Source organism: Pimephales promelas, chromosome 10, assembly GCF_988280905.1.
Source record: "Pimephales promelas chromosome 10, fPimPro1.hap1.1, whole genome shotgun sequence".
NCBI classification, from domain to species: domain Eukaryota; kingdom Metazoa; phylum Chordata; class Actinopteri; order Cypriniformes; family Leuciscidae; genus Pimephales; species Pimephales promelas.
Window position 1 is genome coordinate 4867014 of NC_142778.1, and position 25235 is coordinate 4892248.

The window sequence follows — 25235 nt, forward strand, 5'->3', positions numbered from 1 at the left end:
ACAGAGGAAAAGAATGGCAAAAAAAGCCAAATGCAGATGTGCAAAGCTTGTCGCATCATACCCCCAAAAATGTGAGGCTGTAAGTGCTAAGTACTGAGTTAAAGTGGACCTATTATGCAAATTTCACTTTGAAATGTGTCAGCAGTGTGTAGGCTACACATCCACCCTATAATGGTAAAAAAAAAAAAAAAAAAAAATCCACCCACTCCAATTTTTTAAAACCCCCATTATAAATTATAATCAGTGTCTCAGAACAAGCCGTTTGCAGATTTGTAGCTTTTATGATGTGATGCCCACAACTTCTATCAGAGACCCTGCCCTGAGTGAATTGTACACAGTCCGCCATGTTGATCTCCTCGCCAGAGCATTTAACAGCAGCATTCAAGAAAGAAATGGATTCTTATTAAAGCTAAGTTATTTCAGTCAAGATCTATTCTTGACTCTGCAGACTATCTATTCTAGTCTGTATGTCTGTTTTTTTAATTAACTTTCAGCAGTTAAAACACTAATATTGCTTGTACAACGATAGGCTACATGAACACTTCTGCAATATGAAAAATGTAAATTTAATTTGAGCTGGCATCCATTCTAATCATTTTCTCCCTTATTATTTTTAATACAGCTTCTTACCAAGAAAGAAAAGAAAGTAACTTTTACAATCTTGCTTTTCAAATCGACATCCCACTCTAACATTATTATAATGCTGAAAAGTAAGCACTGGTTTTGTAAAACATAATTAATTTATGCTTTATTTATGGTTGCATTCTTTTTAATTAATAGTGACGGTTACATAGGCTATTGAACTGCTAAACTACTGTTTGTTTGGTAAAGCAGCCATATAAAACTAGTTATGGGAGGAGCAGGAGACGTACTAACAGTACAGGGTTGTTTTGTCTGATAGTCTGGATACAGTGAGTGCGTGCGCGAGCTCTAATGTCATAGTAAGTACATGCGTCATTTTGTGACCTTTTTGTGACCATTTTTTGCTTTTTACATTAAGCACAGGCTATTAAACAGGGAAAAGCTATTTTGGTTAAGTAAATCAATATGAATATGTCTCTGAGTGCTTGTGTCGTAGTTGTGTGCCGTTTCAAGTAGCCAACTTTGTATCGACGTTAGCAGGACAAATTCAGTTTGGCTAGATTTGTTATATTTTTATGTTTAGTAACGTTACACTTTTTATGTTTGCTGTGGAATGCTAAAAAGAAGTTCCTCATGTGTTTGAAACCATTTTTTCCACAGACTCACAGGGCAGTTAAACATGTTTATGCATGTTTTTCGTTAGCGTCATGTAGTGGAATACGTTTATTTGTGGTGTAACAGTTAATATTTTAACTTTCACCGCATGGAAAAGTCAGCATAAAATGGGAAACTTCATGGTGGGTCATTTGGTGGTTTCCGCTGATTATTCGCCCCATCCTGCGTCTGTCACGACAGCACACACACTTACTGAGAGTAAACTAACACAAACCACACAGATGCACACTGTGAAGCCTGTAATGCTTTGGTAATATGGTAACCATAGGCATAACACATTATGATACGTAACATCTATTAAGAATACTAGGTTATAATGTAGCCTACCTACGTCTATGAACACTAACGTAACTATCCTTTTTTATAAAACATTTTGAGTTTGGTGCATTAAAACACACAATCATCAGTACATTTCACGTGTTACATCACAGACCAATTTTTCTCCACAGGTGCAGTCATGATCATAAGTAAAGTTTAAATTCCATACACAATAATAATACTGTTACAGTTCAAATGTATAATGTAGTGCAATGTGTATTCTATGGCATTAGGAAAACCTTCAGAATGCTTAATAAATAGAAAACATGTGCATGTTTTTTTCGCTCCCATCTGATAAATATAAGTACACTTATATTTATATTAAGTGACTTTACTTATATTCTCTCTCTCTCTCAGAGTATATAAAATGAGTGAGGATGTGTATGAGGTCCCTGAGGGGACGGAGTATCGTTATCTAGTGCAGGACGAAGAGGAGGAACAGATAAGGTACGTCCGTCGCCACTACGTCAGTCCATTCCGGGCAGTGTCACGCAGATGCATGTTCCTCATCGGCTGCGCCGTGGTCGGTCTCCTCTCTCTCGCGGGATACCTGGCTTATGTGGCGAAGACTCCTCCTCCAGGGGTGGCAGAGGTGAAGACGGACTGCGGTTGGATGCGCGGGCGCTGGGAAGGCGGAGCGTACTCTTTCAAGGGCATCCCGTACGCTGTACCGCCAGTGGGTGAACGTCGTTGGCAACCTCCGGCGGATCTAGTGGAGGCGGGAAAGTGTTGGCACGGCATGTACGATGCTACTCGATTCCGCAGCATCTGTGCGCAGGTGCAACCCCTCCGGAAAGATGGGCAGGTCATGGGACAGGAGGACTGTCTGCATCTCAGCGTGTGGACTCCGAGTCTAGAGCCCGCGAAACCCCTGCCCGTCATGGTGTGGATCCACGGAGGGTACCTCCACATGCTGAGCGGCCAGGAGAGAGGCTACTCCCCCACTGAAGAGTTGGCGGCCCGCACGCAGACGGTGTACGTCAGTCTGAATTACAGGCTCAATGCTTTCGGGTTCATGGCCCTGGAGGTGCTCAGAGAAGGCTCTCCCACCAACTCCTCAGGTAAGGCCCCGTCCCTGTCCAGTTCACTAATGACTGCTGTCCATCTCGGACACTTTCGTTCAGTTAAAGGAGTAGTTTACTTTTGAAAAAAACTTTTGCTGATAATTTACTCACCCCCATGTCATCCAAGATGTCCATGTCTTTCTTTCTTCAGTCGAAAAGAAATTAACGTTTTTGATGAAAACATTCCAGCATTTTTCTCCATATAATGGACTTGAGTGGGAACCAAACTGTTCAAAGTCCAAAAGACGGTTTCAGTGCAAACTGCTAACTGTTCAAAGGGCTTTAAATGATTCCAGACGATGAATAAGGTTCGCTCATTTAATAAATAAATAACAAAGTTTAAGTTTTATAAGCTCAAATGGTCGTCTTGCTCTGTTCTGTGATGCACGTTTGTGACTTTCCTGTTCGAACTCGTTCATCAAAATGAACAAATCTTTTTCCGAGTCATTTCGGAACTTTGTTTTTTTTTTTTTTTTTTTTTTAAATGAGCGATCGTTTCGCTTGATAAGACCCTTATTCATCGTCTGGAATCCTTTAAAGCCCTTTGAGCAGCTTGCAATTTGTACTGAAACTGTCTTTAGGACCTTCAACCGTTTGGTTCCCATTGAAGTCCATTATATGGAGAAAATCCTGGAATGTTTTGATCAAAAACCTTAATTTCTTTTCGACTGAAGAAAGAAAGACATGGACATCTTGGATGACATGGGGGTGAGTAAATTATCAGCAAAAGTTTTTTGAAAAGTGAACTAGTCCTGTAACTACTGACAACATATCTTCATATCAATTAAAAATATTGCAATTTAGAGCATGTTTTTGCAGAAAATGACAACTGGTCAAAATAACAAAAAACATTCTATGTTTTTAGGCCTGGAATAATGCAAAGAAAACTAGTTTATACTCATTTGTTTTGAAATCAATATGTTGTGGAAAACCCCAGATTTCCAATCACAGCTTTCATGCGTCTTGGCATGTTCTATACCAGTCTTTCACGTTGATGTTGGGTGACTTTATGCCACTCCTGGCACTAAGATTCAAGCAGCTCGGCTTTGTCCGATGGGCTTGTGTCCTTGTGTCCTTCCTCTTGATCACATTCCTTAGGTTTTCAACGGGATTCAAGTCTGGAGATTGGGCTAGCCATGACAGGGTCTTGAACTTTTTTGGCCTGGCTGTGTGGCATAGAGCATTGTCCTGCGAGAAAACCCAATCATTGTAATTGGGGAACATTGTCAGACTCAGAGCAGAAGAAAGCTATTTTTCTTCCAGGCTAACCTTGTACTGTACGTGACTTGAGTCATACATCCTTCAAAAAGACGGATCTGTCCGAGTCCAGCCTTCCTGAAGAACCCTCAGATCGTCACCGATCCTACACCAAATTTCATGGAGGGTACGACTCGAGAGACTGTGGGTTGTTGGCTTCTCCAGATCTCTGTCTAACCATTAGAGGACCAGGTGTTGTGCAAAGCTGAAAACTAAACTCATCAGAGAATATCAGAATCAGGCACATCTGTCTTTGTGATGGACGCTTGACTCAAGCCACACACAAGGTTATCCTGGGCAATGTAGATTTTCATAAAAAATCCAACTTTTAAACGTGATTATTTTAAAAATAAGTTGAGATAAGACGTCAACAAAAGCATATACCATCGATTAACAACCTCAGGTCTCACAGTAGGTCTCTCTTCAAAGATTTATAAGTTATTTTCTTATGGACTCTCTTCTTGTCACTACAGCATATTGAAATTCATCAAAAGTTTTTTTTCTGTCTGCTGTCAAAGGGAATTATGGCTTCATGGACCAGATCCAAGCACTTCAGTGGGTCCAACGGAATATCCATAACTTCGGTGGGGATGCAGGGAGAGTTACCATATTTGGTCAAAGCTCAGGTACAACATACAATGAATGACCCCTCAAAGTATTTGGACACTTAAAATGTCTGTTTGTCATTGCAAAATCCTGTACCCTTTACTTAGAATGTGTTATTATAACGACAACATGTTGCTAAAATTAAAGAAGTTGTTAACATATTTCATATTATACTCATTTGTTTTGTCTTCAAGCTATATTTTTACTTTATATCTGGAAAATATTTACTTTCAAATAAGTTAACAGTACTTTTTTTTTTTACACTGACCCAAGGGTTTATTCATGTGTAAACCTTTATTTATTTTTTTCTAAATGTTAAATGTGCTGTCAGAATAAAGCCAGTAATCATGATCTGAACTCAATCCCAACCAAAAATAATTAAACCTTACCATAAATGTGTTAAAAAACTACTATGCTAAATGTATTTCATTATATCTTAAAGGAGTAGTTCACTTTTAAAAAAACGTTTGCTGATAATTTACTCACCCCCATGTCATCCAAGATGTCCAAGTCTTTCTTTCTTCAGTCGAAAAGAAATTAAGGTTTTTGATGAAAACATTCCAGGATTTTCTCCATATAATGGACTTCAATGGGAACCAAACGGTTCAAGGTCCAAATGAGAGTTTCAGTGCAGCTTCAAAGGGCTTTAAACGACACCAGACGGTCTTATCTAGCGAAACGATTGGTCATTTCAAAAATAAATAACAAAGTTTAAGTTTTATAAGCACAAATGCTCGCCTTTCTGTGATGCGCGTTCGTGACTCTCCTGTTCATCAAAATGAACAAATCTTTTTCCGAATCATTTGGTTCATTAAACAAACGAAATGACTCGAAAAAAAGATTTGTTCATTTTATGATATGAGTTAGGGTTGCATAATGTATGGTTTTAGCATTTTTATTGCGATGTGCGCATCCGCGATAGTCACACGAAGTTGATTCGTGATCCCTAAGGACAAGGCCCCATGGTCCGAAACGCACACGATTCGTAGATTAAAGGGATACTTCACCCAAAAATGAAAATTCTCTCATCATTTACTCACTCTCAAATTGTTCTGCTGAACACAAAGAAAGATATTTGGAAGAATGTTGGTAACCAAGCAGATCTCAGGCCCCATTGACTTCCATAGTATTTTTTCCCTTAAGATTTACTAGTGCACACTCAATATAATTAAGTGCACTTCTTTTTCACAAGGGTTAGCTTTACGGATGTATAATAAGTATCTCTCTCACTGTGTGATCACGAGGAGGAACTTCGGTTTGGACTTTGATGATGTCCCCACTAGCCAAAGGACTCTTTCATCGTGCGATTGACATGAGCGGCTCGTATGTGTATAATGCTTCCCTGGAGTCAGCGGAAAAAGACAACTTGGAGTTCCTGAGGAGAACTGGCTGCAAGGACGCCATCTGCCTGAGAGGACTACACATCGCTCAAGTCCTTCAGGTGAGAAATTTATGGCCGAGCTTGTAACCTTCCACAGCAGAGTCATGGCTGACTAACAACAGCCTCAACCTGTTGGCTTCTTCATCCGTAAACGCTCTTTAATAAATCACCGAACCTCAACTTCCTGCCAGAACTCACCGAACGCTCAATGAATTCCCAATGAACATCAGAGGAAGGGCTTTAATTTTTCTAATGGCAGTGATATATCAGAAATGGACTTGTGGTTGAATTAATGTCAGTGATTTGTATCTGACTCAGGCGATCCCATGGCAGAAGTACCCATCATGGGCAGCCGATGACTTGGTCGATCTTCCAGCCAAAGGTATATTTGTTGGTCCAGTTGCTGTGGTTGACGGCCATGTTCTCAAAGCTCCTCCGTTTGAGACCTGGGAGAAAGGGGGAGCCTATAATGATGTCCCGTTTGTGGTTGGAACAACTGAACAGGAGACTGATTTTAGGTAACCTGCTTTGTTTGATTTTCAGTCGTAAGTTGTAAAATGAAAATACTGTCAGGAATGTGCGCCATTCAGAATTGAGCCGAGAACTTCTTGAAATCCCAAATTGAGTTCATGAATTGGAATTTAGGTTCAAAGAAATATAGAAGTCTTTTAATTGTAATTTTGTAACTATTCATTACAATTCGTTATACAATTCCCATAAACGTTATCATACACAACATGGAGAATTTCCAGCAACATTAGATAGTATTTGTAATCACTGTTTGAAATACCACCTATAGAAATTTGTATTTAATGTATTATTTAGTTATAATTATTTTATTAGAATTATAAAACATCTATTAATATATATATATATATATATATATATATAGTAAAAATAAATCTTATAATTATTAGTTGATGAATTAATTAAATTCTTCTAATGCAATTCAGTGAATTTTTTGTTGTTGAAATTTCTCTTCCTGTCATTCCTAGTCAACTTCTGTAATTGCATCAAACAAAAAGTTGTTTACATAATATACTGTGTATATATATATATTATTAAATATATATATTTTTACACACGAATATGCTGTATACTGCATATGTGTATGAATATGTGTGTGTGTACATACAGTATACTGTACACACACATAGACATATACAATATACATATAAATGTAATAATATATATAGACACACATTATGTAAACACAAACTTTTATTTTAGATGCGATTCATCCCAAATAATCGATTTGACAGCACTAATATATCATCATTCTCTAGTCCTCCGTATGAAAACATCTCCACATGGACGTGGGGGGACTATCGGTGGATTGTGACGAGTAAGTCGCTCATCACAGACATTTAAAAATACAACATTATGACTGAAAGTCTTTATATAAGTGAATGTGTTTTCCTTCATACAGACAAACTGAGCCCTTTCGGAAAGAGCCTGAGCGATCAGGCGCTGAGGCTGTACAATAGTTCAGCACCGTGTCCGACCTCTGACCGCTGTCCAGAGAGACTATTCACCACCATGGTCTCGGACATGAAGGCCACATGCCCCAGGAACGACCTGGCTAAGAGAGCTGCAGGTTCAAATGAATTTTTCATTTTACAATTAAAGGCAATTGAGCTTTATCAGCACTGTAAATATTGTATCATTTGTGAGCTCCAATGAATATTTCATGCTAAGTGGCTGTGTAATAATCAGGATAGCGTACAGTCATAATTTCAAAATAAACTCCTTCAGGATGACACAAGACCGCCCTGCCATTGACTGTACATTATCCTTAACTATGTCTGTCTTATTTTCCAATGATGTCACGTGTATTCCAGGCGCTTTAAAGAGCCCAGTGTACCGTTATCTGGTGACTTACACTCCATCAAAACAGGCAAACACCTCCGGCTTGCTTCCCTTCCCCAGTCGCTTTGCCTTTCATCTTCTAGACATCTTGGGCTTCTTCAGGGGTCTTGAAATGGTGCTAGGGACCCTGTCACCGGCTGATATGAACTTCCAGGAAATGATCACCAAGTACTTTGTACATTTTGCTAAAGAAGGTAAGCTTATTGTGAGATTTCCCATTATAATAGCACAGCACTAGTTGAAGAATCAAGCAGGTTTGATTTACTACTTTATGATACATACAGTACACCACTATTTAAAGGGACACTCCACCCATTTGCATTAAGCTTTCCATTGTTAGAAATCCAGTTGTAGACGAGATAAATCTGCTATTTACCTTTTTCACTTCCTCCTACAATGACGAAAAAATCGTCATTTTACGTCTCTGGAGGAGGAAGTGTAAGAGGGGGGATTTCTGTTAAGACTACAAGCACTAGATCCCACCCTTTCAAACCCGCCCATAGGGGGTTGGGCCTAATGCGTGAACAGACCTATCACAGATCAGTGCCAGTGCGATTGATTTCACCAGCAGAAATGTTTTGAAAATATGGACGAAGGTCCTGAATACGCAGACTGATGCATTATGGATAGGGTTGGGTACCGAAACGCGGTGCCAATAGGGAACCGGTACCGTCGTAAAGGGTAACCAGACCGAATAAGAACGAAACCTTTGTGTAATAAGTTTAAACCTGCTAGTTTTGCAGTCTAGAGCGGGCAAGTAATTTTTTTAGCAATCAAAAAGCATGTCTAATTAATTGAAATCATGTATTATTAAGTTTTATATATATTTATATATATATACAGTATATATATGTATGAACAAAAATTCACACTAATTCTGTGTTTTTGCTGGTAATAAAATGAAGCCATAAAACACAAATTTGATCATTTATCCTAAACTTTTTGTCAAATAACATGCTGCAATGAGCTTTACTGTTAAAATTAAAACATGGATTATTCCTTAAATTCAGTTTTGTTTAAAAAATTCATAATTTATTTGGATTAGTGTTAGTGTATTATTACATCTGGACATATCTAAATTCTACTGCACAACAGTAATATATTTCTGTCAACTTTAATTTTGACGGCTTGCCGTGAATACCTTTCGAGTTTCTGTGTGTTTATGTCACGATGATAGTTTCTCAAATGAAGCGGTTAAATGATCACGAAGTGACTTTCAGAGTGGATCTAGAGCCTGGAGAGGAAGTTCAATCATTTCTGTCTTCATATAGGCATGGTAAATGAAATATGTGTGGTAAATGAAATGCGCGTCGGCATTCACACGGAACAAGGCAAGCAGGATTCATATTTAAATAGCCTTTGTGGTTTAATATTCACACACACTAATCTACATCGCAATTTGATTTCAAGCGTATTGAACCGCTTTCTATTTAGTCGTTTTGGGGGGGTGGCCCGCTGCTACTGCATATATGACCCACTTTCAAAACATATTCACGTGGAATTATCCTTTAAAGGTTTGGAGTCAGTACAAGTTTTTTTGTTTTTTTTTAAGAAAATAAATTATTGGTGCATCCATTGGATTTATTTTGGTCATACCAATTTTAGCAAACAACTACTGGCCAATTCCGATACCGACGTAACTTTTGTCATTAAAATAGATTAGTGTTTTGATTGTTTCAAATTAGCAACGTTTAAAAAGGTATACTAGATAGTTTATTGCTGCATCATCAAAGTGGTACCAATGGTGCGAGGTACTAATAAATAGTTTTTTTTTTTATGTGTGTCTGAATAATATGATCAAATCTTGCCCATAACGATCCAAACCTCCTCATGACGTCACAGGTAGGATGCCGGACGAGTGGCCGGAGTTTCCCTCAAGCGTCGCCCTGTTGGACAGGAACGTTTCTTTCGTGGTAAACTACTCTCAAGAGAGGTGTGACCTGTGGGAGCAGAACGACTTCTACTCGTACGCCTGGATCAACTGAGCCTCACCATCATCACTCGTTGTATCGATCCATCCACTGCATTTTCATCTGACTGTGTGACATGAGCAAAGCTTTACTGTGTCGACACATTCACAGAGTATGGGGTGGATATCCAGGAAAGTAGGTGTTTCCAAGCTCGCAGAGATCTCTTCAATGTCTCAATTTCTTTCTCCTAGAGATCAACGAGATTAAATCGAACTCAAATGGAGACTCGGGTCTTTCTAATGGGGAAAGATCTCAGACTGTGATCAAAAGTTCGAGACCACAATATGAATTTAAACATTTCTAATCCAAAATTTCCAAGGCTATTTTATAGATGTTTTTTCTTACTGTATGTCTACATGTCTTTTTTTTATTTTTGTAAAAAAAAAAATAACCAAACCATCCATCCCCTAAGCTGTGAATTGAATTTGCGAATCCGAAGGCTGTTTTAAGCCACAAATCCCCATTATTCAGGTTTTTTCTTTGTTTGTTTGTTACACTAATCGGCTCCATTCATATATTTACGGAGTATAGCCAGTCTGCTTTCTAACCTGTTATTCTTTGGTTGTGTGACTAAGTAAATCCAAAGCTTTGACATGGATGAGAAGCCAGGGACACAATGAGGGCCTAGAAAGGGATTTAATGCGGCTCTCTTTTAATTTAACTGCTATGCAAATAAGACTTACGGTTACATTGATCTTTGGTTTGTTTGTAGATGCCCCCGCTATCGAGGGTGACACTTATGTGTGTTTTTGTACCTGTGATCAAAGGGTCTTTTCCCACTCCTGGACAGACTTTGCAATCAAGGCCTCACACAACCTGGAGCACTACCAAACTAAATCTGATCCAGGAACAGTTGTGTTTTATAACACAGACCCATTTGCCTTGCATGGCTAAATGAATGGAGAGGTCATAGGTCACCCTGCCCCTGTACAAACGGATAAAAGGTGTCCACATGAAAGCCCTGACCCATAGACTTTTCTTTAACCCTATAAAGCCTGATATAAAGTAATATTCTGAAAAGGGTACACTATTGTGTTGGTTTTATGGCTCATATGATACAGGAGAAAATGAAGCCCATACTCACCCGTGAAAAAACACCCAATTTTATTCAGAGGCCAAACTGAGCAAAAACATGCAATTTGCTGTGATTGTTGCTGTTTATATGAAATTCTGATAGCTTATAATGTAAATCAATGAGATCTTTGAGAACAGTAAAACAGACTACTTGCATATCAGTTCCTCTATATTTCCAAATAATAATTTTTAAATGCTTTTTATATAGTTTTTATGGTGGTGGGCAAAACACATGATTGGGATGTACAAAAAATAGCACTCTTCTAGAGATTGTTGTATCATATTTGGTTCATTTTAACATGATTCTAAAATGATTGTGTATTTTCAAGTTGCTTCAGTCCAGTAAGTGTTCATCTTGAAATATATTACTAACAATATAAAACATATTATGGTTGCTTTAAAATCAGTAAACATTTCACAGCAAAAAGACACGTCGTTTACAATCATACTCTTGCTAAAAAAAAGTATAAACTGTTAATCAGACGACAGAAGGCAAAAAGTAGAAGATTGTGTACATATTTTAGTGTACAAAATTTAGAAGCCTTAAAGTAGTTCACTTTTCAAAAAACTTTTGCTGATAATTTACTCACCCCCATGTCATCCTAGATGTCCATGTCTTTCTTTCTTCAGTCGAAAAGAAATTTTGATGAAGTTTGAAGAAGTTTTTGATGAAAACATTCCAGCATTTTTCTCCATATAATGCACTTCATTGGGAACCAAACGGTTCAAGGTCCAAAAGACACTTTTTAGTACAAACTGCAAACTGTTCAAAGAGCCGTTCGTTGAATGAACCAAATGACTTGGAAAAAGATTTGTTCATTTTGATGAACGAGTTCGAACAGGAGTCACGGATGCGCATCACAGAACAGAGCAAGGCAAGCATTTGAGCTTATAAAACTTAAACTTTGTTATTTATTTATTAAATGAGCGATCGTTTCGCTTGATAAGACCAGTATTCATCGTCTAGAATCGTTTAAAGCCTTTTGAACAGTTTGCAGTTTGCACTGAAACTGTCTTTTGGACCTTGAACCGTTTGGTTGCCATTGAATTTCATTATATGAAGAAAAATGCTGTAATGTTTTCATCAAAAACCTTAATTTCTTTTCAACTGAAGAAAGAAAGACATGGACATCTTGGATGACACGGGGGTGAGTAAATTAAACAGCAAAAGTTTTTTTCAGAAGTGAACTACTCCTTTAAAAATGTGCATACAATGTGGATACTTAAGACTTTATAGTGTGGGTAAGCACTTTGTACTCGTTCTGAATCAACTAAATATCACTCGTTTGTTTTGCACTTTATCTGTAATCCTTATGTGATAAAATGATTGTGTTGGACTGAATCAAAGTCTTAAACAGCTGTTGTGGGGATTTAATTCTTTATTCACATAATTCTCAACAGACCACAATAAAAAGCTTTAATTCCAGGCGGTCGATGGATTGTTGTTCTTTATTTTTTAAACTTAGCAAATACCATCCACCAGTTCCCAGTCCGACATAAACCCAAAAGAAGAGGAAAGAAAGGCTGTAATGTACTAGAAAACAGACATCACATCAGTGGGTGAATTTTAAAGTCAGCTTTCGTTTTATCATCCAAACTGAGAGTCTTATTAAATTAAACTTTAAACCTCCTCGGTTTCTTGAGCAGTTTATCTGTAAATACGACGAGTGAATGCTGGCAATCTGACTCGTTGTACAGCACCAGTGTCCACGGCTTATGCTGGCATGCAAAACAAACATGATTCAGGTTCAAAATAATCGGTCCTGAAACTCAAACTCCCAGGCATCACTCACACATCCACGAAAACAACTCAAGAACTCGTCCTTGACATGCGAGGACATATTGCACAATGTTACTGTTATTTTATCACTTGACTCACTCAAACTTTCTCATAATTACGAACAATGTAAAATGATGATAATGCATCGCGTATTTAGGAAACGAGCTCAATTTATAAATATGCCACATGGGGTTTTCCTTTCATCGTTGTTTACTGAATGCACTGAGGTCTCTCCGGACTCGGAGAGCGTTAAAATACAAAAAAAGAAAGCCATTAGAACGTATTAGCACTATAAATTCAGTTATACATTTAATTCCAGACAGAATACTTTCAAATCCATAACTATTTGAAATCAAAGACCAGTACATCGCATAGAAAACAGAACTGTTGTTTTAAACAGAAAGCACTGTGACTCTGAAAACAGACTTTACACTGTCAAGCGCTTCTGTTGATATCTGAAAATAAAAAAAATAAAAAGAAACAGAAAATAAAATACTGTCAGCAAGAGTCTACAGTGGTCTGGGGGAGAGAGCGGGAGTTCCCAGGTCTTCGTCTTGCTCTCTCACTCCCTTCTCTCTCTCTCTGATGTGTGTGTTCATGTAGGAAAGACAGACCAAATCCAATCAGCAGTGAGGCGTGTCCTGTTTGATGCAACTTCCATATCATTCGAATGCATTCCTTTCAGTAAGATCCGTAGCGATCCTGAAACGTGTTCGGAGAGAGTTAATAACAGCTGACGTACAACCAACAAGTGTTAAATCAGAATCGGAATGCGTCCATTCACCTGAATGGTGTTCATAACCCCATTAGCCAGCACTGCCATCTTGCCTGCCACAGTCTTCACACCTTGCTTGAACTGGGCGATGTCTGGACCAGAGGGAAGCACGTTATCGAATCCTGATGAGCCTACGGGGACAACACACACTGAGCGTCACGGTCAAAGACTCACTACGGTAACATGGCGGGATGGAGAGGGATGTGTTTACCAGAGGAACGCACACTGCCGTCACCAAACAGGTCAGCAGAGCTGATGGAGGTACTTCCGGACATGCCCTCGAGACGAGTCTTTGCTTCATACTAGTAGAGACATTACACACAGTATAAGTATTTCTCCATATTCTTTCTTGAGTTAAATATGATACATTTTTAAACACACAAATAATTTACATAAAATTGTAGGGGAGGGAATCTTTTGGTACCTCACGACTCAAATCAAATTCAAATGTGCGCATATATTTGATTGTAGTTTACCGTTTTGTGTTACTTTTCTTATTTGACTGCGGTAGACAGTTTAGCTGTTTTAAACGCCGTGTGAATTAAATTTAAATCGATTCACATGATTCAGTCAAAAGCAGTGAGTTTTTTTCAATTAACATTAATGAAACGGATGGCAACCGCTAATGAGGTGGCTGGCCCTTTAAGAATGGACGCATGGATCTGTTACACGTCCGATTGTCTCCCATTTGTTTTCGTTCACGAAGGACATAACAGACTCCGTTTACACGGAACAGTCCACACGATGTGCATTTTGACAGTTGTGTGTGTGTGTGTAGCTGTGAAAGAGAACTGAATTCGAGATCGCATGAATGTGAGAAGCGGCATCTGTCGCGCACTTCGCCTGTGAGCACCGCAACTAGCCCTTGCCTTGTTCGCAGCTTTTCGTGATGAACATCAATCATTTTAAGTAACTTTAAGTAGTACTGCGAAGTTAAAGAAGTGAAACACTTTCTAAAGTCGTTTTTTTAAATTTGTGAATGGATGCAAATCGGAAACGATTTTTTTTTTCTAACACCCCTATAACATTATCCTTAGATTACAGTAAATGAACACCTAGGGCCAGTTGTTCAAAGGTAAGCTGATCGGATTGGATCAAATCTTGAAAATGGGTTGTTCAAAAGGGAAAGAAGGAATCTGAAATCAGATTAGATCAGGGAATCCAATTCTAGTTTTAATCTGGATCAAACCTTCAGTTTGTGTTGTTCAAAACTTGTCAGTGGGATTTGGATAACTTTGATCAAAAAAAAAAACAGGATTTGATCCCAACGGGGTAGGATTTCAAGGTGGATTTCAGGAAGAAAATGTAGTAAAACTTTAAAATGGGTCAAATAATACATTTGTATCATTTAGTGTATATACTTTTATTTATATTTTGCTCTTGACTTGTGTAACCGTTGTAACAGTGATAAAGTAGACATAGGCTAACAATTAAGCTGTTCAGTATAGTAAAGGAAAAATAAAATAAAAATGATCTTGTTCCCATTTGTGTTTTGTCTCGAAATAAGAAACACTTACAGTGACACCATGCTGTCTCTTCTACCTGTTCTTTACATAGCTGGTAGCCCACATTGTGATATGTTGTCCCATTTAGAGCACTGGTAATCTGGATTTGGTAATCTTGAAAACTGTGTATCTGGATCAGGGTGATCCAGTCCAATGTTGCTTTGAAAAACCGGCATAAAATTAAGACGGATTACCTGATCCTGGATAGGAAAAAATGGGATTTCCAAATCCCAAAATAAATGTATTCCAAAATAAATGTTTTGAACAACTGGCCCCTAAACATGTCCAGTTAGTGTTAAAATGAACTGAATGTACTGAAGGTGTCTGAAGGCTCATGGTACCTCTGGGTTGCTCTCGCGGCCGAAGAACATGTCCGATGAGATGGCTTTAGCATTAGCAAACTTCTCTCGTGCTTCGCTAGACTCCGCGGCTGGCACAGACACCTCAGGCTTCCGTCGGCTGGGCAACCTGACAAGCATCCGGTCACCAGTCATGAAAGCGGCCACAGATCAAAATCACCGACAACTGGATCAGGACGTTAATAAGACAGACCAACCTTTCCCCGATTGGCTGGATGCTTGAGATGGTGACCTCACTGTCTTTAGGTTCATCCTTCTCCAGAGCCCAGGAGGAGAATGATGATCCTCCATCATTGTCCCACCGTGACCCAAAGCTGTCTCCTGATGTGAACGGGTTGTCCTTGTACCTGAGATCACAATGAATGTTACGAATTACAAACACACACACACAAATGGTGTCCGTCACAAACGTACTTTGGTGGTCCCGAGGCAAAGCCAGGCTCATCAAACATGTCCAGCTTGGAGCGAGAGGAGGATTTGACTCCCACCGGGGTCTCCTGCTCGATCACTTGCATCTCAGACATCACGGAATGAGACACGGCACTGCAGAAAAACATCGCATTAACAAAACTAACATCTGTTCTGGGTTATTAATCTGCTGAAGACGGTGATGTCATGCTTGAGGGGAGTGATGTAATTAATGTGACAGTGGTTTAATAGAGGCTTCCGTCCGCTGTGTCTTTACCTCCTGTTCCCGAATCCCATGCCCCGTCTCTCCGCCTGCTGCTTCTTCTTCCCTTCTAGGTTCTGCATTTTCTTCTCCTCCATCTTCCTGTCAATCTCCAGCTCTTTGTAGGCCAGTCGCATCGAGGCCACCCTGTGAGATAAGGGGGAAAAATGCTAAAGCTATAGGTCTGATCGCACTGTTTGAAGAGCCATGAGAATTCAATAGTTTAAAGAGAGGGCAAAATCTTTAAAAAATACATTCTAATAATCCTGTTTATTCTTCAATGAACGCTTCAAAACCGACCATACACATTTTGATGGGTCCAGTACAGCCTCATGTCAAAAATGTGCCCGGGGCAGATAGATTGGACGGGTTTATTATGAGCGAAACACTCACGTTTATGGAGTCTGCTTACTCATGACACATAGCAACAGCTAAAAGTATTCATAAAATGTTTGACCTTTTCGTGGATGTAGCCTACGTTTAAAGGGTTAAGAGATGACTCAACATGATGTTTGAGTTGGGGAAGGTGCAACGCTTTAAAATAAATGCTTTATTTTTTTGTAATTCCACAAGTGAATAGGGCTGTCAAAATTGCTCAAAAATGACTTTTGAATATTCCCTCCAAAAAAACATATATTCGAACATTTGGTTGCACATTTTGTCAATGACAGGACAAATTAATACGAAGAGACTGTATAGGTATTTTATTTAAGTTTAAGGGCCGTACACACCGGGACGAATATCGGCGCGCGTTATATTGCGCTAAACGCGTTTTTTGTGTTCAAACCCAAGCGATATTCGCAGACGATGAGCCGAGTGAACATGCCAATTCATTACCTGACATTAGATGGCGCTTAATGTCAAACAGAAATAGTCCTATTTTGTAGTCGCAGTTGCGTTTGTCATAAAGTTCCTTATCTTTCGACGCTCTACATTCATCTTGCCTTGCATCTTCCTCGTCTTTTTTATTCCCGGGAGTGTCTTATTTCTACTTGGCGTATATCTTCTTCACCATTACGTATGTGTGCCGTTTTGTGTTTGAGCGCCCCCAAGTTGTGTTTTACTGTAACTTCAGAAGCTCCAGACACATGAGCAAAAGCGCAAATCTCATTGGTCGGATAGTTTTTGACGAAGCGCGTCAAACCAAAAAAATAAACTAGAGGTGTTTTTTTTGTTTTTTTTTAAATGATGCTTTTACGTGTAGCACACTCACATTGGCGCCCTTTGTTTAGTCACGAGGCGTTAAACGTCGGCCGGTGTGAACAGGCCTTTAAACATATTTGACAACGTATTACCTAAACAAAAACAAATAAATCAACTAATGGCCAAGACCGCAGAGACCGCATGGTCCACGCTACTGCGTTTTCGTTTAAAAACGGACAATTAAAACGATTACGATCTCCGTCCACACCAGCGTTTTATCTGCATATTAGAATTGATCTCCGTCCACATTAAAACGACTGAAAACGCAGATCACGTGACCATTCACCAACGCTGGGCATGCGCGTGCCGGTGTAAACGGTGGCTGACAAATCAGGGAAGGACACGTCTCGACTGATGACACCCAATCATAGAGCCGAGCATGAGCCTCTGCGTCATCGTTTCTAAAGTCCCGTCTTCACTAAAACGCCCTCTGGAGATTCAAAACGCAAAACGGAGCTGCAGCGTTTCTAAACTCCTCCGTTTTAGGTCTTTGTTTTTTCCGTTTTATTCTGGATGGGAGGTGCGAGCTCCCTTCCAGACTAAAAGGTGGAAAGAAACAGAGAGAGCGAGCTGTGCTGTGGTAAACATGGAACTTTTCTTTGACATGAAGCGGTAAATAATCAAACCTGCTGTATCTAACTTATCTTATTCATGCAATATCTATTGAGTCAGTACAGTCAGCCTACACTTTAGTAACGCTCCCACCCTCTGCTACAGCCCACGCGTTTTTCCACATTCGAATATTACATTTTCACCTTCTGAATTTCATATTTTTAAAACTATTCGAATATATATTCGAATTTGGAATATTCGTTGACAGCCCTACTAATGAACTACATTCTTCACCTTTAAATAATGATTTAAAAAAAAGGTTTTCCAGCATCTGCAAACAGATCACAATCAGATTTTGAATTACTCACATGGACTCTTCAGCTTGTTTCTTGGCTTCAGCGGCCTGTTCCTCTCTCATTTTCTCTGCCACCTGGGCTTGCTTCTCCACCTCAGTGAAGCTCTTGCTGCTCACCTTCTGCGCACCGAGACCCTTCTTAACGCCAAGCTGAAAACCAAAGGAAGACATATTTTACAAATTAGCACCTACAAAGATAACCATGAGCTCTGAGGTTAAATGACAGTTTATACTTCTGCAGATGGTTTACATGGCAAAAAAAGAAACAAAGAAAACAAATCAGAATAGAAAATTCTCATTTTATGGAATATTGCAGTGTTTATTTTATATGATTTATCCATGATAATCCTTATAAGTAAAAAATATTATCCTATTTAATTCCAAAATGAAATGGACATGTTGACAGGTTAATGCCCCGTTCTGACTGTCAGAATGGGGAAAAACAAACATTACATTGGTCTAACTATTATTAGAAGATTTAACATTCAGATTCTGCCATTCCTTGCACATGTCTGCATTGACTTGATTTCCTTTCGCTTGAGGCAGAACCACAGTTCTAGATTCTGTACAAGCCTGTCACCTACTGACAAAAACTGAACACTGCAGATGTGAGCGAGAGCACTGGCTTGTTCACCTACCCCTTTCTTTGTAGTGGCTGGTTTCTTCTTTCCAATGATGGATGATTTAATTTCTGAAAACAGAAAGCATAGTCAGAGAAAAGTAAACAAGCTTTTCCTCCCCAAGATTATTCCAGAGAACACAACTTCTCCAGATAAGGATCATTTAGTGCATGGCGATAGAGGCCACGGCCAATAATGACCTGAGAAATATCATGCCGGCAAAGCCTGAGGAAAGGCGAGAGGTCACACAAATCAATTAGATTAGGGCAAGAGGGTGTTGAAAATGTACATGTGAACATTCATGCTGTATTCATTTTTCAAACTGTACCAATGAGCTACAAAAATGTATAGAAAATTGGTGTGACTGGAAGCTTTGTACTAAGACGATGGTTGAAATTGGTCTTTAAAGTCATTGCATCCTGATTAACAATAAGAAAAAGCCGCTCTGATCTCATTCCAGGGCATAAATCAATCCAGACCGGAAGTACATATCAGAAATATCAACACAGAAACTGTGTCTGCGAGCTCTTTATGAGATCAGAAAACCATACACCTTTTGTATCAGTGAGTGACTTGGCTACACACTGGCTACACATGGCTTCACTTGTGTTAAATGGCAAAAATTAGATTACCAAAAATAATAATAATATGGGAATGTGTCAAGGAATTATTATGATTAAAAGGTGGCATCTATAATTAAGGCATTATGTCCACCGATTAAAGCATCTTTTCCTAAGGACAGTGTATATTTGAAATGTTTCAATTGGGAGAGCCACATATTTAAAAACGGCAGCGGCGTGACGAGCCACTCAGCGTTTTATTGTTGTTGCCGAGTTGAAAAATGTTCAACTTTGGGTCAATTGTAGAACTCAGTCACTTTTTACCCAGTGAAAGAGGGGCGGAACAAATACCACACTAACCAATTGTCACATCCTGCTTCTACAATGACAACAAGCACAAAAACACACAAAAAAAACGCTGTGCCACCAAAGTGTACAAATTCTCTCAATCGCCCGCAGCTAAGCGTTTTCAGAAGAGTGCCCGTCGTTTTCAGACAGCTAAAAAAAACTTGAGGACAAAAAACGGCCCGGTCACATTTGCCACACCTAAGGAATACGCATTGACAAATACTTTGTGAATAATAAGTTAATAGTTTTATAGCAAGCAAGTTAGTTCTGCTTTTACATTCAATTACTAGGGACGTCACGTTCTGGCAATTTTTCAAAAAATAGTTCACTTTTAAAAAAAAATGTTTACTGATAATTTACTCACGCCCATGTCATCCAAGATGTCCATGTCTTTCTTTCTTCAGTCGAAAATAAATTATGGTTTTTGATGAAAACATTCCAGGATTTTCTCCATATAATGAACTTCAATGGGAACCAAACGGTTCAAGGTCCAAATGAGAGTTTCAGTGCAGCTTCAAAGGGCTTTAAACGACACCAGACGATTTTCAATCACCACAGTATGGATGTACAAGCCATATTTTTCTATATAGCCGTGAATTTCATTTGCACTAATTAGGGCCATTAACAGGCAGCATAAAAAAAATGGATGGTAAAAACAATAGATGTTTGAAGAATACTTTGGGCTTTAAGCTCGATCAACAGCATTTGTTTCATAATATTGATTAGCACTAAATATCTCAATTTAAATAAAATAAATTAAATCCCAGCCAACAATTGTCAGTGCAACCTATACACTGTCCCTGACGACATCCTGAATAGATTTGAAGCAGTTTGATATACAAGTAAAGACAATTGTTTAACACAAGCAGGTTTGCAGTAAATGTATATCAACGAGGAAGGGGCGGAGCCAAAGCGGCGCACACGCTCAAATTAAGTGTCAGTCAAGCGCAGAACCATGCTGCAACTTTCTGATCAGCCAATGGGCATTTCAAAATCATTCAAATCACCTTCAGGAGTTTGACGCTCTTCAGACGCCAATCTCATTGAGTTCTCAATCTCTACATTAACACAACAGACAGGACAGCAGGCTCTGAATTCATTTGCAATAAATGTCGCAGAACTACATTTACTGGCTTGCTATTACACATAGATATGATTTTAAAAAGACTTAAGTACATATTACATAGTCATGAGTTTGTCATTATAATGTTTATAAAATATGGAGTTTTAGTACCATAGCACTTTTTTGCTTTTCATTTCATTATTGGGTGGTGATGGCGCAGTGGATAAGACACATGCCATAGGTGTGAGAGACCCGGGTTCGAATCCACTGTGAGACACTTAACCCCTAGTTGCTCCAGAGGCATGCGACCTCTGACATAGCAATTGTAAGTCGCTTTGGATAACAGTGTCAGCTAAATGAATAAATGTAAATTTGCTGTCGTCCCTAAAAAGGTTGACATACAGGTCCTGGAACTTGAATTGCTTATAGGATTCATTCATGTGTGGTGATATTATCTAAAAAAAAAAAAAAACACTTCAAAAATAATATGGGGAATTGGGTGGTGAAGAAAGAAATAGACACATGGGGATGTTCTGATGATAATGTGCATTCTGCCAGTGCACTAACACACACACACACACTCACCTATTGTGGCTTTAGGACTAGTGCTCAGACCTTCAATGCTCGGACCCTCTTCAGGCACTGGATCACATGGACAAGAAATGTTTACATGTAATGACAATGATGTATTAATGCATTACTGGTGTGTAAAGCGCAACACTCACAAGTGCTGGTAGTCTCTGAACTCTTAGGACTGCTCTGCTCCAGTTGAGGGCTAACAGTTACAGCTCCATTTAGATCTGTTAGGGATGGGGACGCCATGTCCCAACTGTTGGCAGGCTACAGGTAAGAAAACACAATTATGAAATATTACATATCAAGTCATAATAATAATGACATATCTGCATGTGCATCTTAAAGAGAGAGCAGAACATGACACTATTTTCAGTTGTTCCCAATAACAGAATAAGCAATTTAAAGGGATACTCCACTTTTGTTTGTTTTTTGAAATTTTGGCCACTCCCCCAGAGTTAAACAGTTGGGTTTTACCGTTTTCGAATGTATTCAGCCGATTATCAAAAACCAGACAGTTTCTGGTCTCATTGACTTCCATAGTATATTTTTTTCCTACTATGGAAGTCAATGAGACCAGAAACTTTCTTCTAAATATCAAAAGATTGGCTGAATGGATTTGAAAACGGTAAAACTCAACTTTTTAACTCTGGGGGAGTGGTAAAATGAGCCTATTTCAAAAAAAAAAGTGGAGTATCCCTTTAAAAGATCTTTTCACACACAAAATGCAATTATTGATTAAATATTTTAAAGAACCAGAAAAAAAGGTTTCCAAGACTAAAGGAATCCCATTTCTGGCGCACACACACACACACAAAAAAAGTAAAAGCAAAAAAAACTCAAACAGGTAAACTGATCACTCCTGATCCACTGTTCAACGAAATGTTTAGTAAAACCTTTTAAAAATAAATACAAATAAAAGTGTTCCTTAAGACATAACTCAGCATTTACTAGTTTAAAAAAACAACAAAAAAACATCACAATTCTATACTTGAACCCGATATGCTATAAAAATGCAGAACTCATAAAAGAGTATGACCTCCTTCTTCCACCAATATTCGAAACTGTGCACACAATGGACACTTTACAATCCCATAAGGCCATGGGGAGAGGATCTATGAATGGCAGAGAAGTGGTAGGTCCTGTGATAATGACAACATGGCAAATGTAGTATGATTACCTTCATACTAGGGCTGTGCAAAAATTAATTGCGATTAATCGCATCCAAAATAAAAGTCTGTGTTTACATAATATATTTGTGTGTGCTGTGTATAATTATTTTGTATATATAAATACCTATGCATGCATGCATATATTTAAGAATTATTTGCGCTTAAATTCTGTATATATATATATAAAAATACATAATCTATATTATATAAATATAAATATTTTATATATGAATAAAACATTTTCTTAAATGTATACATGCATGTGTTTGTATTTATATATACAAAATAATTATATACAGCACACACAAATATATTATGTAAACACAGACTTTTATTTTGGATGCGATTAATCGCAATTAATTTTTGCACAGCCCTACTTCATACTACACAGAACATAATTTTTAGTGGTCACAAAGTAAGACAATAAGAACCTACTCAAGAGAGTATGTGATTTCAGATGCAGCCTGTGTGTCCTACCTGTGTGAGCTCTTCAAAGAAGTCAGTCTCTCTCTTCTCTACAGGTGATGGCTGAGCACAGCCTGAGCTGTCGATCCACAGCTGAGTGAAAACAAAATAAAAGGGGCAGAAAGTAGAATAAAAGTTCTGAATGCAGCTCTCCAGACACACTGGACGTCAGGTGGGATTTCATAACAAGCGAGTCCGGGAAGATAAACCTAACAAATATTGCTGAAACGTGGAGTTTGTTCAGTGACTCAAGTTCAAAGTTTATTTAATATCACAAACACCACAGCTGCATTAAAAAAAAAAGTGCAATCCAAATATCTTATGGGGAATCCTATGTGGAATTAACCATAAATCATTAAATAAACAATGCATAATTGGGACACACTTATCCATGAAGAAAATGTTTGACATTTATTGCTAACAACATAGAGCATGCATTCAATCAAACTCATACACACAAAAAAAGAAAATACAACCCAGACTACATTACATAAGTTCACTGAACTGAGCTGGACGATGAAATCAGATCTAATTTAATAATTGGTGATCTTTACAACAGAACAGAATCAACACTGAACTGACTTCAACAGCTGAAATGCACCATTTTACAGCTTTGAAACAATCTGTATTGTATAAAGTGCTATATAAATAAAGGTGAGTTGACTTGCAACAGAGATGATATGCAGTGCAGTTCTGTGAATTATTGCCATTTAGAAACATTCAGACTGCTTATAAAAACATGCCTGTTGTAATATAATAAATTTCGATTGGCATTCTGACTTCTTTTTGTTTCATCTTTGTTACTTTTATTAAAGATTTCATTTAGTATAGTGTTAAGTTTGTATTAAATCTGGTCTTGAAGCAAAGCTGGATGGCAGGCCCTGCCTTTATAGCATGTTAACAGCATGACATCTAATAACGAATGCTGACAACAAACCCAAGGAGCATAGTTCACTTTCTAGGCAGTGATAACGCTGGAACAGAATGAGGTTTGCATACTAACCTCAGTGCCATACTTGGAGAGCGCAGCATTGGCAAGCTGTCGAATCTTCTCTCTGTACATCTGAGCCGCACGACTGTTATACTTTGCATTGGTGTCATTGGTGGTGCAGCCATGTTGGCGGAAAAACCCCATCTGTGCACAAATAAAAGCCTACAGTATTGGCTCATGCAAATAGCTGAATTAAGAGGTAATGTTTTAAAGGAAGAACAGATGCAGTGCATAATGCATATTATAGGCTAGGAAAAAGAAGAACTAACCGCATTAGCATTTCCTCCAACCTGCATACATCTCAGCTGAAACCAGCTCCAGTTGTTATCCAGCTCTGTGGATCTGAAAGGACAATACTCCTCAACTCTTGCCTTGTAATTAACAAATGAGTGTGGCATTGTTGAACACCACGGATGACTAAAAACTGTAACAGACGATTGCATGACAGCATAATATAATTAAAGAGAAAGACAATAGAGGGTCAGACCAACCTGATAAAGCTCAAGTGTACTCCCAATGAGCGATGGATCCCAGAACAGTCAATGCACAGAAATACTCCATATGGAATACTGGCCCAGCTCGGGTTCTTAGCGGAGCAGTCAAAGCAGGCCTAGACACAACACACATCATTTCATAATTAAAACTCTGTATAGAAATGTTTGAAATGACTTTCAAGACTGAAAAAGACTGCATACAGAGAAGAGTTTCACAAACCATATGTTCATAAAAACCCAGTAATGTGTACATTTGGAAAATCAAGAATATAAAAGGAATGTACAAAAACTTCACCAAAACGTTCGATTTTAATTCAATAGTAAACATTATGTACACTTGTACTAGATCTGATAGTACAATAATTCACGATTCCATGCCCCATTATAACAGATTTTACCATATGAATGAGTTTGATCCATCTATGGGACAGTACAGACAGACAACACCATGGAATTTAAGGCACATTATTACAGGATGAGTAATTTTCCATCGCCACTGCGTCATTCTCATATAACAGGTGAACCAGCAATCATCTGATTTCTTTATAAGACAGCTGATTTAGTCATCATAGCTCGTTGAAACGAAGTAATTAGTGTTTGATAGTTTAATACTGGTCTGTTTTTGAGATCTGATGTTGATTGTAAACATATATGAGTTAGACGGCACTCAGGCCCCATCAGCACCGGCTTAGCGACTAACAAATGACACGTAATCCCAAATGAAACACACATAAGGATGTCTCTGACTAAGTTATGACGATAATGAAAACAGTCACAGGTATGTTTTAATAAGACCTCGCGTGTTACCTTGTTTGTAGGTATAGACCGCAAACGTTTAAAAATGGTTAGAATTTCTGTCTTGTTCGGTTCCGACGCCATCTTGCCAACTGAGCAGAGGGAAAACAGAAACCAGACATTAAAGACTAGGCGGAAGTGATGTTTCTGAAAAATAAA

The 25235-nt window shown here is 38.5% G+C and overlaps 2 protein-coding genes across 3 annotated transcripts; one reads left to right on the forward strand and one right to left on the reverse strand.

Moving 5' to 3' along the window:
* Window positions 1-811: 811 nt before the first annotated feature.
* Window positions 812-12222, forward strand: LOC120459995 (uncharacterized). The gene is made up of 9 exons (XM_039647612.2): window positions 812-941; window positions 1933-2636; window positions 4415-4522; window positions 5747-5943; window positions 6202-6401; window positions 7170-7228; window positions 7313-7480; window positions 7725-7946; window positions 9595-12222. The coding sequence occupies exons 2-9, from the start codon at window positions 1943-1945 to the stop codon at window positions 9735-9737; spliced, it is 1791 nt and encodes a 596-aa protein (XP_039503546.2). The 5' UTR covers window positions 812-941; window positions 1933-1942; the 3' UTR covers window positions 9738-12222.
* On the reverse strand, window positions 12158-25235 carry arfgap2 (ARF GTPase activating protein 2). Of its 2 annotated transcripts, XM_039647548.2 has the most exons (17): window positions 25089-25235; window positions 24279-24397; window positions 24057-24129; window positions 23800-23931; window positions 22809-22889; window positions 21312-21426; window positions 21172-21228; window positions 20531-20581; window positions 18634-18686; window positions 18009-18145; window positions 15901-16032; window positions 15630-15758; window positions 15413-15562; window positions 15198-15324; window positions 13563-13653; window positions 13361-13482; window positions 12158-13278 (listed from the first exon to the last, which is right to left on the reverse strand). In XM_039647548.2, exons 1-17 carry the CDS (start codon window positions 25158-25160, stop codon window positions 13258-13260), a joined length of 1662 nt encoding a protein of 553 aa, XP_039503482.2. In that variant the 5' UTR covers window positions 25161-25235; the 3' UTR covers window positions 12158-13257. The 2 variants fall into 2 exon arrangements, with proteins under 2 accessions (XP_039503482.2, XP_039503484.2); XM_039647550.2 differs by lacking the exon at window positions 20531-20581.

Excerpts from the sequence above, each read along its gene's own strand:
- LOC120459995 (XM_039647612.2), top strand. The coding sequence starts at position 1,943 with ATGAGTGAGGATGTGTATGAGGTCCCTGAGGGGACGGAGTATCGTTAT. Across the intron at positions 2,637-4,414 it reads CTCTCCCACCAACTCCTCAG|GGAATTATGGCTTCATGGAC; the intron begins GTAAGGCCCCGT and ends CTGCTGTCAAAG. Across the intron at positions 7,481-7,724 it reads CCTGGCTAAGAGAGCTGCAG|GCGCTTTAAAGAGCCCAGTG; the intron begins GTTCAAATGAAT and ends CGTGTATTCCAG.
- arfgap2 (XM_039647548.2), bottom strand. The coding sequence starts at position 25,160 with ATGGCGTCGGAACCGAACAAGACAGAAATTCTAACCATTTTTAAACGT. Across the intron at positions 23,932-24,056 it reads TTGGAGGAAATGCTAATGCG|ATGGGGTTTTTCCGCCAACA; the intron begins GTTAGTTCTTCT and ends ATTTGTGCACAG. Across the intron at positions 13,654-15,197 it reads GCCGCGAGAGCAACCCAGAG|TATGAAGCAAAGACTCGTCT; the intron begins GTACCATGAGCC and ends TGTCTCTACTAG.